The 19,056-nt window shown below is 31.2% G+C and overlaps 1 protein-coding gene and 1 pseudogene across 1 annotated transcript in view; both read right to left on the bottom strand.

Annotated features, from left to right (window-relative positions):
- Positions 1-19,056, bottom strand: part of LOC111636088 (transcription initiation factor TFIID subunit 6-like) — a 41,565-nt gene that overhangs the window by 13,404 nt on the left and 9,105 nt on the right. The window contains exon 3 of the mRNA XM_023381258.1: positions 277-435. Coding sequence (XP_023237026.1) covers positions 277-435 — 159 coding nt within the window. The remainder of the gene's footprint in view (positions 1-276; positions 436-19,056) is intronic.
- Positions 3,983-11,283, bottom strand: LOC111636085 (annotated as a pseudogene).

Below are 19,056 nucleotides of genomic sequence, written 5' to 3'. Positions count from 1 at the left end.
GTTTTCTTTTATTCACCTGAAGAAGAACTAAGTTCAAAAACTTTAGTGAAGGTATATTGAACTAAGCACTGTTTTGGTTTCAAGTCAGAAGTAAGTTGAATAACTGTTTAATGCCAATAGACAGTAGTGATCTAATTCTTTAATTGAGTAAAATGAAAATATTTGCTTTCCATTATATAAACGCAGAAAAAAAGAATCTGAAGAATATAATAAAAAAGAATAATCTTTTTTGTTATATTATTACTATTAAATTTCAAAAAATTTTGTTACTTTTTATTCACCTTTTAGAGAAACATCAAGAGGCAATTTAGGTAGTTGAGCACTTATAATATCATTTAATTCCAATTCCTTTTCTTCAATGAAGTAGAGTTCTCGACCTCCACCACTTGCAAATCGAAAAGGAATAAATTCAGGGTTGGAAAATCCATACAATGGCTTAAATTGTAATGGAAAAAATAACAGTTCTATCAAAACCTTACACATTATTAAGTCAGATTATATATATATATTTGAAATTTTTTCACTAGTTCTAGTGCAAAATCGTCTGACGAATCTATTGGCGTTTGAATTTTTCGTTTCTGACTGTAACTTTTCGAGTTATNGCTTAAATTGTAATGGAAAAAATAACAGTTCTATCAAAACCTTACACATTATTAAGTCAGATTATATATATATATTTGAAATTAATACTTAAATTCTGGCATGAAATATTTGATTTCATGTCAGACAGAATATATGATAATAATATAATATAATCAAATATGTGAAAATTTTTGTTCTTAAAATATACTGTATAATAGAAATAAATTACATCATGAATTATAAGACAAAAATCAGTTCAAATATACTATAATCATTTTTAAAGTTCACTTTACCAAAATATAAATCTTCATAGAGATTAAGGACTACTATAATAGTTGATATTTCAATATTTCAATTATATTCATGTCTAATTAAATATATAGTTAAACATGTATATAATTTATAGGTGAACTAAACAAAAATAGCAAAACAAACTATTTATAGAAGTCCTTTGCAAAATACCTTGATAATTACTTTGACATTTTTATATTCGAAAATGAGAACTAAACAAAATTCTTTAAATATGCCCTACATGATAAAGGATACACCATTATTTGAGGAAAAAAGAAGGCCTTGAATTTAGTCTCTCTTATAATAATCTCTACAAGGATGAACAAAATGGCATGATAGAGAGCTAGCAGTTCAAAACAATGCAGTTTGTCACAAGTAATCTCATACTCTAAAATACAGTAATTTCATTAAATTAAGTAACAAGTATGTATTTACTTATTTCATGTAAATAAAAATAATAGTAAGTACACACACACACACACACACATATATATATATTATATATACAGTTTAACCCGATTATAACATCATTGGATGTAACGACAACCCTAATATAAATTTTAAAAAATTAAAAAAAATTTTTTTTAAATTAATATAAATATAAATTTTTATTGATCCCATGATTTTATTATACTAGATAATGTTAAAAAACCCACTTGTAACAACATAAAACCCTGTTTTAATGTCATATTTAAAGCCCTCCCAGATTTACAAAATTATATTACAAATTTTATTTAACAAAGAAAATATAGTACATGTACTAGGTGTTAAGTTTCTAGGGTCAGAGGCACATCCTAGAATGACTGTGGGCGGTACTCTCACCACCTGATTTTGGTGGTCACATCTTTAAACGACGTGACGATCAGTCAGTCTGCATAGTTACTCATGTTATTTTATAAGGTGCAGATATTGTTTAGCAAATTAAATCTTCAGACAAAAAAATGAGGATGATGAAGATAAAACATCAGACAGACAAAATGAAGTGCCGTCAACCAGGGAAGAGCATAATGCAATAAGATTATTGAAAATGTTTTAAAGGTCTCGGAAAACTTCATTGAAAATAATGAATAAAGTGTATGATTTAGAAAATGACATTGATAAACAATTTTTAGGTGAAAAACACCTACAATCTAAAATAACTGACTTTTTTAAGTGAATATTGTTATTATGTCTTTTTAATTAACATACATTAGTTTAACCTTTTGTTGCCTTTTGATTTGACATTATTCTCAAAACCAAAAGTGCCACCATTATCGAAACTTAAGACAAATAGAAATTTCTTATAAAAGGTAATTTCTGAAATTTTTAATTACATCAATGTAAACTTAGACATAATAATGTAAATGAAGTTGATTTAAACATTTAGTTTGCACTTTTATACATACGATAATAAATTATTACCATAATAGATACAGTATACTATATTACCATTAAGAAATAATTTTACAGTAATACATACGATGTTAAATTAGAATGGATTTTACAATAGATTCTTAAACACACTTGGTACTTTTTATGGGACTGAAATTATGATCCCGCAGATAACGACACTCAGTTATAACGTCAAAAAATTGCCGGTCCCATGGATGATGTTATAATCGGGTTAAACTGTATATATATTACATACTATATACAGTAAAACCTTCATTAATGGACACTCCTGAATAGCAGACACCTCTATCTACTTAACGGACATTTTTACAATTCACAGTCCCTGCAAATAAGACATCTATTATATTTAGCTCTGAATAACAGATGCTGTCATCTATAACCAAACTCATGGAAACAAAACATATTGCCTTCAGTATTCTGAAATGATTAATTACATACAAAATATTTTAAAATGAAAATAAAGAATTGGTTCAAATATTCTTTCAGATGACAAATTTTGACCATAGGTGTCAAATAAAAACTGCTGAAAATAAGAATAGAGGAGTAGGGCAGGTTGTAAAAAGCTGAACAATACTCTTTATCTATTAGAGAAGACTAATCTGGTTAGTTATCAATCACCACTTATCATCATATATATTAATGTTATTAAAGTTCTGTGTTATTTTTGGAATTAAACTTATGGTATCAACACACCATAAACTTTTTCTGGGTTATTCATTCATTCAACAAGAACCGTAATACCAGTAGTAATGAAAAGAAACTTAAAATGGTTACAACAATAGCATTTGTGATGAAAGTTCAAAGGCCATTTGCCAGGTCACTTTAAAGTGTGGGAATATATTCAGTATTCTTGCATTTATGATCTTAACAGCTTTGTGATTGTGTAGATATAATTTTTAATAAACCATTTATTGAAAAAAAAAAAATGCTTAAAAAAATTACACCTACTTGATAATATGAAGCAGACAAATCATATCAATTTTTATTAGTTGCTTAGATCATAGATGACATTATAAATGAATGAATACTGAATATATTTCCACCCCTTGAAATGACTAACAAATTGCCATCATAACTTGACATTTGAACTCTCACCATTTAAACCAACCTTCATCCACCCTTCTGTTTCCAGCATGTGCCTCCTAATAGCTCGAAACAGGGCATAAACTTCTTGGTTCTGACTGAATCCACTATCAGAGGTTATACTGTGTATATATATATACAGGAGGAAAAGAGTCACTTAACACCCCTACTACAGAACATAGAATGTACCCAAAGTTAATTTGCTCATGTCAGGAACACTTTAGACCAAGGGGGAAACAGATTGATGTGTGTTACAAGCATGGCCTCCATCTTGATGGCAGCCATATTGAATGCAACACCAAAACTACAAATGGGAAGAAGGTCATGTGACACATCATTTAGAGTCAGAATTTCACAAGGAAATTGATTGCTGAAAGATTTTATTGACCTACCTCAAACGGTTAGAGTTATGCATGTTACATGATGTGCTCAATGTACTGTACATTCTTTGGATACATTCTATATTCTGTAGCAAAGATGTGAAATGACTTTATTTTCCACCCTGTATATATATATACATACATTACCATGCAATGCAGTTTTCACCATAATGCAATCATTATTTGGAAAGAAAAGTGTGCAAATTTTTCTTATTTCCAACCAATAAAAACTAATAATTGTTGTAAATAAAAACTGTGAAGTAGATAGATTCAAAATTGTATTTTTAAATGAATCAATGAAATATATAATGAATATTATAGTAAAAATTTTATGAAATTAGATAGCCACAGATTTTTTTTGGATGAAGTCAGCTAGTTAGTTACTTTATTGACTGTAGGAGAGAAAATTGATTTCAATAGAATGAAATTAAGGCAATAAGATTTAAATCCCACGAAAAACAAAAAAGGAAAACTTAAGTATGTTATAAATTCTTATATAATACAGATGAGAAAATTTAGTACCATTAATGTGATTGCATTTTTGCTATAAATTAAAGCAATATGCTGTAAACAAATTATATGAATTTTCGTGTATGACTTCATCTTCATAAAACTGTTTTACAGAAAAAAATCACGGAGAAAAACTTAATTTCTCCATATTTGTTTATAGTATCAATACAATGAAATGTATTCCTTAATTTTCAATAAATTTATACATAGTAAAATTCCATTATCCAAACACCACTGCCCTCCTTTCTCTTTCCATTGACATCACACTGCAATTCTTTTATGTCATGCAACTGTAATTCTCTTATGTTCACAGTGAATATAAATCATGTCTGCAAACTTGCAAAAATGAAAACATGACATGAGAAGAAGGAAAAATTAAAGTCAGTCCACATCTGTAATCACTTACTATGACACTCAACCAGCCATTTACTTCCCTCAGTAAATCCTATAATTGTTGGTCTCATTATAAAATATCAGAATTTGAGATGTTTATATTTGTCTCTTTACAGTATCAATTTTAGCAGTTTACTTGATCTCTTAGATTAGTTGAAGATCCAAAAAGGGAGTAAAGGTAGGAAACAGTTAGAAATGAAGACAAAGAATAATTTAGTAATCTCTATAGAGAAGAATCAAGCAGAAAGCCTATAAATAAACAAGTTGAAGGATCTGAAAAAAATCTGGAAGGACATTGATCAAATCAAAGAAAACTAGACAGCTAGAAAGACATCTGGTATCGACCTTGATTCTCAACCACTAAGTTATCTTTATTCACTTATACATAGTTTTTCTAATGTACTATAATGTATGCATAAATAATTAAAAAAAACTTTTTAAATAAGCTATTTTATTTTTAAAAACAAAAGTATCTCCATTGGAACCTGGAAGGATTATACTGCTACAGGACCACAATATATTAAGCTAATTCATATCCTTGAAAATAAAAAGGATTTTTTTTAATGCTAAAATTCTTTTTTACTTATTATCTGCAAATGCATTATATATCCATAAGCTTACTATCATTCAAAAATTGTCCATTTGAGATAATTTCTCCAAGAATTTCATCTCATCCAATTAGATTTTGATATTTGATCTCAAAATGTTAAGCTAGAATAGCAAAACTTATACCATGTTTTTTTGTTCCTTTATTTCTTCATTCTATTCAACAAATCTCAATTCAATATATCTAAACATTCCTAAAATTAGCCAGAAACTGACATTTAGACAGCATATTGATAAAATAATAAAAGTCTTTTCAGTACATTGTGAAATTATGTAGAGATTTTCTAATTCTTATATAAATATGCTCTTCATTCACTCCTTTTTTCTACAGATTTTCAATCCTTGATTGATTACTATCTTTGGTTTGGTTAACTGCTAATTCTAGTTTCCTAAATAAAATAAATGCCAAATTAAAAAAGTTTATTTACCCATTTAACAAATTTCTCAACCTCTGGTACACCAATTCATTTGAAGTAATCTCTATAACATTTGTTTTTCCAAATTGTTATCATTGTTTAAAATATTTTGATAGAATTCTATGTTAAAAATTTTTAATGGTATTTTACCACCTTATGGAGTTGGTCTTCAAATTCCAAATAGATTAACCCAAAATACCTTCTGTCTTCATATTAATAGACATTATTTAAATATTTAGCAGCAATCCTTTTTTATTCGGGCAGTTATATCAATGTTACCCACTTAAAAATTCATTAGATGAAAGTTATATAAATTTTAAATGTCTGCATAAAAGAAAACTACACCATTTAAAATATTTTTGTTGTTTGGAGGAAGTTCTTTCATGCCTAAACAGGCACTATCATTAATTTTTTAAATACAAAAATGAAAATAAAAAGTAAACAATCTTGATTTAACACATCCTAATCTTACCAAATAATAATTTTTCTCTTTAACTCATTCTTGAGGATTCTACTAACCTTTCTTAAAATCTACTTTTCAATGTTTGAATTTCATGAATTGTTTTATTTACAATTTTGCTTTTTTATTCTACAATATTAATCTATCTTTTTTATGATTAGATTTTTGTACTCTATTCTTTTCAAATTCAAATTCTTTTGTAAGATAACTATTAAATTACTGGAATGTAATTACAACTTTAGAAAAAAAAAAGTATCAATCAGGACTGTGGAGACAGAGTCTGGAGGAATTTCTGGCCAAAGGAGTTGGAGTTGGGAAAAATGTGTCAACTCTGACTCTTCTCTCTTTTTGTTTTCTACAGAAAAATTTTTCAAGTTTAATATTGGAAATTGGCAAATTTGAATTTAAGTTGCAGTTTCTTGGTATAAAGACTCTCAGTCTAGCTATGACACTCAATACTTCTCATTTTGTATAAAGCAATTTTTCTGGGATTGATACCTTGAATATGAACTGATCTTCAACCAGCTTCCAAATAATGCCTACGGTTTTTATTGTCGGTTCCAACCTTGAGGAAAAGCAATGTTCTTTATTTTCTGGTGAACTACTGTTCATTAATTTCATTGAATTAAGAGTTCCATTTGTGTAGTGTCATTCCACAAGTGCTCAACATATTGCACAACTGAGATTGTAGTTCAAGGGCAGTATCGAAATCTTGCTCACCTGATATGATGTCATCCATGTAGACATCTCATAATATGGTTTTAGAGGCCAGAGAAAATCTTGCTGCTTCATCATGAACCAACTGCTTAAGTGTTCTCACTGCATGAAAGGGAGCACTGGCAGTCCCGTAAGTCACAGTTTTCAGTCTGTAGGTGACTGGCATTTCATCTTCCTTGTTTTTCCAAACAATTCTTAAGAGATCTCGTTGCGAGGGCTCAATTAGAATTTGATGAAACATTTTATGGATATCTGCTATAAATGCATATTTGTATTTTCGAAATCTTGTCATAATCTTGAAAACATCTTCCTTTACCTCACCTTTCAAGAGATGATCATTTAGGCTCAGGTCCAGAAATTGTGGGAGCAGACGTGTTGAAGACTACCCTTAACTTTGTAGTGGTTTTGTCTGGTCTAAACACACCATGATGTGGAAGGTAATAACATATAGGGTTTGCTGCCTGATCAGTAGGAGGCTCCTGCACCTTTTCCATGTGATCCAAGTCCAAATACTCCTTCATGAATTTCTGATATAACTACTTTAATTGACTGCCCCTTGATAGTCTCTTTCACAATTGATTCAATCTCCTCAATGCTAACTTCCTGGCCTCTCCCAAGTTTTGTATTGCCTTGGTTGCTATCTGTACAATGTAGCTCCTGTCCTTAACTGAATAGTGAAATGTTAGGTTATTGTTGCAGGATAGGCAAATTTCATCATTTTTAATTATTTCAAAGAACGCTTCAGCTCCAATAAGCATGCCAATCTTGCCTGTGTAGCAAATCTTGGATCAGCTAACTGACGTGGGATTTCTATTTTGCTAATGTGTAGAGAGGTAACGGAGTAAATCTGTAATCCTTGGCATCACTAAGAACTCTAACATCTTAGAAAAAGACCTATTGCTGTTTATTATTGTAGCAGGCAGCTTAAACTTGACCGAGGTTTTATTTCCACTTATATTGGAAACTATGAGATTGATTCTTTCTTGCGGGGTATCCAGACGACTTGCAAAATCTCTAGTAACAATATTTGACATGCTGTCTAAGTCCAATACTGTACGTGCTTAAATGCTGGCTCAGGTGGTATGATTTAAAACTCAAACCATGGCTGTTGAGAGAATTACTGTCTTATTTCCTTTGTCAATGCATGACAGTGAGTGAGGTATACATTCACAAAACTCTATTATGTTGAGATTAAGATCCTGCTTGTGGGAGTCAATTTGCTGTCGACCACTGGCACATTTGAACCAGTCATAGCTTGTTTCTCTCAGTGCAGTAATGTATTATGTTGCTTTCGGCATATCTTACAGAAGCTCTTGGAGTTGAAATTGGATAACTTATGCTGATCACTTAAGCAATTGAAACAGAGGTTGTTTTTGGCCACATCATTTCTTTGGGAGGCTCCAACCACAGAAAGGAATCACAATTGTAAACAGGATGAATCATCCTGCTTATATAAAATGCAATGAGATATAGAATTGTTACATTTCACGAACAAGTTTTTCAGTTTAACTCTATCTTGACTACACCTTGGTTCCACAAACATGGCCTTATTAATATTTTCTAAAATTAGAGAATGCTTTTCCAAAAATGAAATTAAGTTATCTAGCTTAGAAACATCATTCAAACTGATACTGAACTCATACTGTTTTAGAGTCTCCTTATCCAGCTTCTGAAGTACAATATTTAAAATTAAGATATCAAAAAGCTCATTCCTTTCATATCCTAGGACTCTTATACTATGTTCGCACACAATCCACGACTCACTTCGATCTCGATTTACCCACAATCTGGATTGTGACTGTTGCCAGTCAAACGTCGTGCTGTTCGCACAGGTAACTCGCTTGAGAAGAACCCGGCTATTACACGCGATGATAAAATTGACATAACTACGCGATAAGTCACAAACAGTGCTGCCGTTTCTAGGGTAAAGGTCAATTAAGTGAACAACTTATTTAATTAATTTTTTATCTCCATATCAGAGGTGGATTAATACCTCTGATAAAATTTAATAAGACAATTTAGTTATTAAGATTTTTAAAAACAATGAATTAAGAATTGTTCTGATTATTATTTCACGATAATAGTACAGGGATCTGAGACGTAGAATCGTTCGTCTTATTTTTTATCCGAGTGTGAGATCAATGATAGTTGAGCTTGGAGAGTTTCCTCAGTTTAGGGTAAATTTAGGGCGCCGTTGGGGTAGTTCCACTAGAAGCAGGCGGCAGCACTGGTCACGAACACAAACAAAGAAAATACCCAAGCCCAATGACTACAATAAGACGAAGACGAAGACAAAGAAAATGGAAGCTAATAACAAAGATGCGTTACTGGTAGGTCTATATGCAGCAAAGTTAATAGACATTCGCAATCAAATGACTGTAAACAGAAATCGTTTAAGTCATTTGATCAACATATGTCGTCGTATGAAGAAGAGGAACCAAGACATTAAGATTTTGCTAAGTAATGTATTGCAGAATCGTGCCTCACCAAGTTGTTGGTCATATCCAAAAGGCAGCGACTGGTGGACAACTGTTGTAAAAGCATGGACTCCAGCAAAATGGAAGGAGAATTTCCGAGTTTCTCAAGAAACATTTTATTTTCTGTGTGCAACCTTAAGGAAATGGAGTGCCTAAATACAAACTATAGAAAATGCATTCCATTGGATAAGAGAATTGCAATAACTCTATACACACTGTCTTCCACAGCTGAATTTCGGAGTATTGCAAACTTGTTTGAGTAGGTAAGACATCCGTTTTCGAAATATTGCACGAGTTTTGCAACCTGCTGATCGAAAAGCTAGACTGAAAAATAATGTCTCCTGGAACAACAAAAGATTGTTAAAAAAAGCCGAAGAATTTGAGAATTTATGGCAATTTCCACAGTGTATCGGAGCAATTGATGGACTCATATTAAAGTCAGTCCACCAAAGGAACATGCAGTTGATTACTATAACTACAAAAGCTTTTATAGTGTTGTACTGCTGGCAATATGTGATGCAAAATACAAGTTCACCTATGTCAATGTTGGTGCACCTGGGAGGAATAACGACTCCCACGTGTTTCAAAACAGTGGAATCTATCAAATATTTAATGTGTTCACTTTGTATAGTGAACTGAGAAAAACTTATAATGGGGTTAATGTATCTCTACTTTCATTAGATGACTCAGCATTTCCACTTATGCCTACCTTAATGAAGCCATTTCCTGACAGTGCTGATTTGCCCAATGAGAAAAAGCAATTCAACTACCATTTGTCTCGAGCCAGAAGAGTGGTGGAAAATGCGTTTGGTCATCTAAAGGCACGGTTCAGATTCATCAGCAGAAGATTAGAACTAAACCTAAATAACGCGTCATTCCTAATTCGGGCTTGTTGCATCCTACATAACATATGTGAAGAACTAAATGATAACATACATGATGATTGGCTAAATGAGCTGCAACATGAGACTACTGTCAATTCTGCTCCCACAGTAGTAAGGAAATATGATCACTCAGCACAAGAAATTAGAAATGCACTTGTCATGTACTTTAACAACTAAGATAAGATTTATTTACTTACACAAACCAAGAATGAATAATTCAGATTTTATTTCATATCATTAATCAACAATAAACACATTTTGTAAAAAAAAAAAATGAATGAGTTTGGAAACAATAAAAAGACGTGTAATGAATACAATATTGTTGTAAATCATAAATGTAAAATTATTCCATACATTGTAACCCCTCTGTAACAGGAAAATTATTCTCATTTGCTAATAAAGATTGATGATGATAATAAACACATTTTGTTTACTTGTTCTTATTTACAAGAGCAATAATTAAATTATTAAATTATTTTTGTAAATTTAAACTCTGGCGAAAGAGGTCATTTTGATCTTTTAATAAAGTTAATATTTGGTTATCGACCTCTCTCGTTTCCTCATGCTGTCTTTGAACAAGTTGTGATAGTTCAGCAACATGGCTAGTTTTCTGCTTTTTATTTCGATGCCTGCTTTCTTCAAATCTCTTTGTTGGAGCACTCTGTGAATACGAGGTGCTTGCGGTAGGTGATGGTGTACTTAGGTCTAGTACAGGTTCTTCAGATTCGAAACAGCATATGCAACCTCTGCAGTACCTGTAATAGTGTAAATAAGTTTGTAAATAAGAGATAAGAGCATATTAAGTACAAAAAACAGTTACAATTACAATTCTGGGTATATGGTCCTGAAATACGCAAATAAGGTTGCACGGTTTAAAACACCTAGCTAGCATCAAGTTCAACAATTCTGTACATTCATGTCAGTATACCAGTTTTTTTAAATTTCTAATTAATTTTTTTCTATACTATAGTAGCTCTGACTTGTGAGCTATAAAACAGTTAAACTGAATGTGCTAAAAGGTAGTAGCTTTTGGATAAGTTTTCAGGACCCAGACAACTTACCTAATACGACTAAATTTTCATCTTGTATGTTGACTGTNATAATAGTTGATATTTCAATATTTCAATTATATTCATGTCTAATTAAATATATAGTTAAACATGTATATAATTTATAGGTGAACTAAACAAAAATAGCAAAACAAACTATTTATAGAAGTCCTTTGCAAAATACCTTGATAATTACTTTGACATTTTTATATTCGAAAATGAGAACTAAACAAAATTCTTTAAATCTGCCCTACATGATAAAGGATACACCATTATTTGAGGAAAAAAGAAGGCCTTGAATTTAGTCTCTCTTATAATAATCTCTACAAGGATGAACAAAATGTCATGATAGAGAGCTAGCAGTTCAAAACAATGCAGTTTGTCACAAGTAATCTCATACTCTAAAATACAGTAATTTCATTAAATTAAGTAACAAGTATGTATTTACTTATTTCATGTAAATAAAAATAATAGTAAGTACACACACACACACACACACACACACACACATATATATATATATATTATATATACAGTTTAACCCGATTATAACATCATTGGATGTAACAACAACCCTAATATAACATCAAGTTTTTATCGGTCCATGATTTTACTATACTAGATAATGTTTAAAAAAACCCACTTGTAACGACATAAAACTGTTTTAAGTCATATTTGAAGCACTCCCAAATTTACAAAATTAGATTACAAATTTTATTTAACGTAGAAGAAACTGTGTGTTCAGTCCTAAGGTGTTCAGAGTTCACTTCTTAGAATGACTGCAGGTGGTACTCTCCCCTACCTGACTTCAGTGGGGTGAGGTGCCTGTTTTGCCTGTTGTAGAAGAGGGTCGCCATTTTGTATTTTATTTTGACTCGGTCTCCTGAATACCTACAAGTCTGGATTTTTTTATGCACAAATGATTTGGGTACCGAATACTATGATACGCTTCTTGTCTAGGCTTCTGAATAGCTTGTGACCACTAAAATTGGCTTTACTTTACCGCTAGACTTATTACACCACCACAGGACATCAAATTAGATTTAGAAAAACACTATTTTATTTTCAGAATGCATTTCAGACATGGAGTCCCTCATCAGCTTTTTGCTACAAAAATAATAGGTGGTTAACAATTTTTATAAAAAGACCATGATTGACAGAAATGAACAAAGAATGTGGACTTATATTTGACATGTGGATTCAATGTGTTGAACATTAATTAAAAGACTAAGCACACGATAAAACAAAATTTTCCATTAAAAATGATTATGTTGATACAACAACATAATAAGAAACTGAGGTTCTGGTAAAACAGTAGAGTAGTAAAAATATGCATTGTTAAAACAAAATGATAAGTAGATTTACAGTAACATGAACAGAGTAACACGGCGATTTGAAGTACATTCCAGGGTAACCGTCACCCTCACCCCTACCCATTTTCACACCTCTCCCCTTCTCCCACACCTCTTCTAGTCAAGTACCACGATTTGTGTAATTTTTGACTGGAGTTGTTATTCATGATTTTCTCTGTTTTTTATTATTACTCTGTGCCAAATATCAACTCTTGACATGTACTCCTTCATACTTCAAAGCTGGTAACATAAACTGGCAGTACGATTTTATAAACAAGGCAGTCTTATCAATAAGTTATTGATAACCTTAATTATAATAGTCATTTTTCTATCTCTCTGTGATAAGTTTTTCTCCCTGACTTACAAGGTGAACTTGGGAGGTTGTCATCACTGATTTTGACAAAATTTTGTGGATGTGTAGTATTTACGTGTACTTAAACTCTGCCAAACCACAGGACCCACTATTCAGGCATTCTCAAGAAAATCACAATTAAAATTTTTCTATAACTATTAATACCTATTCAGAAGTACCATTTATGCATTGTTGGCATGATTAGTTAATTAAGACAGTGGTTCTCAAACTTTTTTAGGATTTCTTGCATAATGATCTCTTTACAATTTTTTAGATTACTAATGGACCCTTTAAAATTAACTACAATTAACATATAGGCTACTGTTGTCAAAACATTTTTGGCAACAATTATTTATTCAAAAAATAGCAAATCTTAGTCATGAAATGTACAGTACATTCAATGGGATGGGTTCATCTGCTTCGCCTGAAGTGACCCCTTCATGGGCCCTAGAGGACTGTGGACTCCAGTTTGAGAGCCACTCAGTTAAGGCATTGTGTGAAGAGTGTTAATATGCGAGTTGAATCCCGTAAGAGATAAAATATTTTTTTACATTTATAATTTAATCTTATTGTTAGTAAATTTATGTACAGTTTTTAAAGTTGTCAAGAATTTATTTTTTTATTTTTATCACTCCATATTTAAAAAATACATAACATTATAATCACATTTTGTATTGTTTAACATAACAAAAGTTCTTATATTATACATATCAATACATTTATAATATCTTCCTATCCTGACATATAAAATGTATTGTAATAAGCAACTCAACACCATCTGCAAAAATGTATTATATATACTGTATATAATATACATAGGCCTGTTTTTTCAACCTCTGATGGTCCATAAAAAACAAGTGTAAATAACAAAATGAATTTATTACCAAAAGTTAGTACAAACATGGTTTTCGACACAATCACTGTGAAGATTGATGCATTTGTCATATCTGTGGATGAGCTTTTCCATCCCCTTGTCATAGAATGTTGCCACCAATGACTTGAGATGGGCCCTAATGTTGTTTTGAAGATTGTCATTAGTCTCAAACCTCTGTCCTCCTAGCCACTTTTTCTGTTCAAGAAAGAGGTGGAAGTTGCTTGGTGCTAAATTGGTACTATATGTTGGGTGTTTAATAGTGGTGAAGACTTTCACCTTTCAGACTTCTATGCAGCTTGGAGCTTTTTAATGTGTGAAGACTTCCACCTCTTTCCTGAACTGAAAACGTGGTTAGCAGGGCAGAGGTTTTAGACTAATGACGATCTTCAAAACAATACTGTTAAGGCCATCTCAATTCACTGGAAGCAACATTCTATGACAAGGGGATGCAAAAGCTCATCCACAGATATGACAAATTCCTCAATCTTCAAGGTGGCTATGTCAAAAAGTAAGCATGTTTGTACCTAACTTTTGGTAATAAATTCATTTTGTTATTTACACTTGTCTTTGTTTTATGAAACATCAGAGATTGAAACAAAAACAGCCTTTATATTAGTAGGTAGATAGGCCTAATTTAATTAGGAAAGAAAACTAGACAAAGATAATGCTTTTTGCATGGATGGTTCAGTTTTATTGGAGAGGTAAGAGTACCAATAAAGTTCATTGGGTCCCTTTGATGTAGAAAGGGAAGCGACCAAAGTTGACAGCTAGGATTCTCTGTTCATTTGCCAGTGACCTCAATGATGGACAGTATAAATAAAACCAAGCATGCCAGACAAATTTTTATAGAAGACTTTTTGCTTATATTGTATTTGATTTGTGAGATATGGATATTCCTATGGCATCAACACACACTAGTGTACTGTAGCTATCTCCTTAAAATGATAGAGAAATAGCCAATCATGAAGCTGATATTAAAATACTCAATAATTCATAACCAGTTGGGTGCTCCAGTTTTTTCTGACATGTTAAAATATGCATTGTTTGCATCTCAAATAACATGTGAAAGNACACATTGAGGATATATAATTATATATACATACATATTTTCAAATTTTCTAATAAAATGTAATAAAAAATATTGCATCTAAAACTAGAAATATTAATAAATATATGTGATTTTTTTCACATGAATATAATAATAATTTGATTTTTGGTAAATTTTTAAAATAACAACATTGCCTGGGTGACTTTGACTGACCTATATTGACCTCGGTCACTCACAAAATGTGTTAACCGGAAGTCAGTCAGGCAAGGGTTAATGGCATTTTTAAAATTTTAATGTCTCAAAGTTAAATAGATTATGAAGTATTCTACCATAATGATAATCATATTAATATCTTTATTCCACTTACCGATATTCTGCAGTCAAATTCTTTATCTTTGTTTGGATCTGCTCCCACGTTCTTGAATACCATGCTCTCGTAGAGTTACAGCCATCGCCTGATATACCATTCTATTTCTTTTGGCTTTGTGTAGGTCATCTACTTTCTGTTGCCATATATCTAATAGTACGAAAATCTCGTCGTCTCTCTAAACATCTTTTTTACTTTTTTGCTGATAGCACGACACGTGTTCTGTAGCCATCTTGTATTTTCTCGCGCGCGTGGGATTGTGGGATCTCTCTTACGACTGGATCTAGTTTCAAGAACTCTCTTGAGTTGATCGCGATTGAACCTCGTTTCAGTCGAGATTGAAACGGTCGACAGCGTTCGCACCACGGAACTGTCTCCGACCTTAGCCACAATCTAGATCGAAATGCTCGGTGCGAACGGGGTATTAAAGCTTGCATATTCCTATTGATGCTATCAATTAAACTCCTCAAACCCATTGCTGACTCATAAGCTAGTTTTACAGAGTCCAGAATTGCATTAACATGGGTTTCTACTATTAATTTATTGTTTTCATACCTTTCTTGTAGCACTTGAAACAATGAGGCAAACAAATCGTTTAATGTTTCTAAATTCTTAGCATTCTCTATGAGGGCAGCCTTCAAATAATGTAGTTTCTGTTCTACCAATAGTTGTTTGCTTGAGGAAATGATATTATCAAATTGCATTTTAAAGTTACTCCATTCTTCATGTCTTCCAGAAATTTCAGTAGGGGAATCTCCAGCAATTTAATATTAGCAGAGTTATTTTGAACTATAGGGCAAAGTCACCATGGCCACGGACGTGTCTGCTTTTAATCGTTTAATATGTGACTGGATCTTAAATTTACAAGTTATAATTTTGTCCTCACATTCTTCACTATTGACTATCTCAGTGTCATAATCAGTTGGGCTAGTAATGAAACCCCAATTTCCCTGTTTAAGGTTCTCAATGACTCTTCCTTTCGACTCAACTGATCCAGTATTTCTAGAAGAGTTTCTGTCTCTCTATCACTGCTTTCAACTAGACTATTGACTTTACTAATTAATTTAGTCACACTAGCTCTTATCGAAGTGCGTTTTTTTCTTTGATTTCTCAGGTTGATCCATTTTAAACTGTCTACCACATATAACGGACAGATAAATTCCTCCTATCTTGGATAGGTGATTTAATGAAGTTTTAAACCCAATCTTATTTGCTTGCAAAGTTGTCTCTCTTTTTTTCTTGATCCGCCTCGATGGACCAGATATCTGCCAATCTTTAATGGACTGTAAAAAGTATGAAAGTACTTGTGATTTTGCAAAAAAAAAGTTTAATGCAGAATGAGACATTGGTACAAAAAAATAGCCATTACTAGGATACTATCATCTCCAATTTTAAAATTATTATTATTTTTTTTACTACAAAAATACGGTGGTGCTTGAGGCGCCAACACCTTCAATAAAATTATATACTACATACTTGCAAAAAATTTGAAAAAATTGGGTATTAAACTTGTCAACTCATGACTCATAGCTCAAAAGCAGGATTTTTTTACTGCTTAAACTTCAACTTAACAAGGTTTTACTGTAACTCTAATCTAATACAGCAGTTCTCAAACTTTTTAGCTCCAGAGCATTTTTTCTCAATCATTATTGTAAAACTAAAGTGCTTTTATCTCTTTATTTACTGTATTCTAATTTAAAACACTAAAACGTTACATAAATATGCATTTACTAATTCACTTAATTTTAATTCTAAGTAATTTGACAACTAATACAGAAAATGAAATCATTACTTCATAAAATATTTATTAGAAAATATTTTACATAACATTTTTTTTATACATTTAATGTGAAGAGTGAATTTGTTTAACATTTTTGCAAAGTTCATTAAATATGACTTAATATAAAACAGCTGAATTTGCATGTCTGCTTTTGCATTCAACCTATTTCAATACTAAGAAAATAGCCAGGACAACTATTATATTTTAAAAAATACACAAAAGTAATTAAAGAAACACCAAAAGATTTCATTTTTTATCGTGTCACATATTGGGAATAAAACAGTCTCATAGCAGGGTGGACCTTTCATTGAAAGCTCTTGTCTGCCTCAATATGTTAAACATGTAAAATAAATTTATCTTTGGCAATGGCATAAATATAAAAATATATATTAATATAAGCAATTATTTATTGTGACATTGTCACGATGCTGGGCTGTAATTTTTAATCATATTTTTATTTATTTAATTTAAAATGTGCTCTCCATTTTAGTAGTGCCTTGCCCTATACATCACACTTTTTCTGATAACAGTAGAGTTATGCCAGTCATTATTTACCTAACTCCATTCTGGAGAAAATTTTTAAATTGAAATAGTGTGACTTACAGTGCAAAGCAGAAGTTCATATATAGTTAACTGAGGCTCCTGTCTCTAAGCTTTTGATTATTTTGATACCTGGTCTCTACTTTCATCTATCTCCGTTTGCAAGATTAAGGAAAGACACAAAGACATATGAACACCAGTGGGAATTTATAAGTCTTCAATTTGGAAATTACAGCCTAATAATATTAATACAGTAAAGCCTGTCCAAATGGAACCTGAATAAAATAGATAGAAAACATTCTTTGGAACAGAAAAATTTTCTCTGTTAAAAAACCATCGAAAATGAAAACCTACCAAATCATAAAATAATATTCAGTATTATGCAATTCCAGTTTATACAGGTTTTACTGTATATATTCTTATGGTTATTCCATTGCCAAAGGAAAATTTATTTTACATGTTTTACACATTGAGGCAAAAGCTTACAATAAAAAGTCAACTCCATCATAAGATTGTTTTATTTCTGAAGTGTGACATGGACAAAAAATAGACTTTTTGTTTCTTAAATTATTTTTGTGAATTTTTTTAAAAAAACTATTTTGATTTAAATTGATTACACTATTTATAGATAGATCTGTTACTTACATTAATTATTAATCAATATATTATAGGTATTATATATTAATGATTTTCAAATTAGATACAAAATATAATCAAACTGGAATGTACTTGGTTCATGAATTTAAAAAAAAATTAAGTTTATAATAGTAAAATAACCAAGTTAAATAAATTTTCAATTTTATTTTTGAAAACATTCAGAATTAAATATCATAGATTTAACAGTGCTACGTCTACTTGATACAGACTTACAGGATGTGCTATTTTTCTTAATTTATCTACTTGTATGGTTGTGACTAACTTTTTTTAATAAATTGTTATTAACAAATTTAAGATATTTGTATTCTTGTAATTAAAAAGAAGACTCTAAAGCAGTTATGAGTAGCCCCTGGCCCACCCACCATAATATGCAGCCCTGGGATTTGACAACAATTTTATTTTTCTGTTTTCTCTCTTGTGTCATTATACAGCCCTAATTAAATTGATATTCACAATAAAGAAAATTAAAACTAAACTTGACTCATGAAAAGATGAGAATAAACTGTATCACTAGTTAACATATCATCTATATATATAAAAATGAATGTATGTGTGTGTGTGTGTGTGTGTCTGTCCTTCATGCATTACCACACCGTTTATCCGATTGCCGTGAAACTTTGGGAAGTTGTTTAATATACTCCGGCGAAGGTTTTTGGCATAGTACATATATCCTACGATAGATGGCGCGCGTTTACACGAGCATTCGAGCACAGTGTGTCCGATTGATTTCAAATTGTGAAGACCATTTCCCCCTTCAAAAAATATTTCTATATATGCATTTGTGAACTGTTATTTACGATATTCGTAATAATGTTTGTTTAATCACTTTATTTCAACTTTTTTTTG

This window comes from Centruroides sculpturatus, unplaced genomic scaffold, assembly GCF_000671375.1.
Source record: "Centruroides sculpturatus isolate CEXI.00-Female unplaced genomic scaffold, Cexi_2.0 scaffold731, whole genome shotgun sequence".
Classification (NCBI taxonomy): Eukaryota; Metazoa; Arthropoda; class Arachnida; order Scorpiones; family Buthidae; genus Centruroides; species Centruroides sculpturatus.
This window is presented reverse-complemented; position numbering and strand designations above follow the sequence as displayed.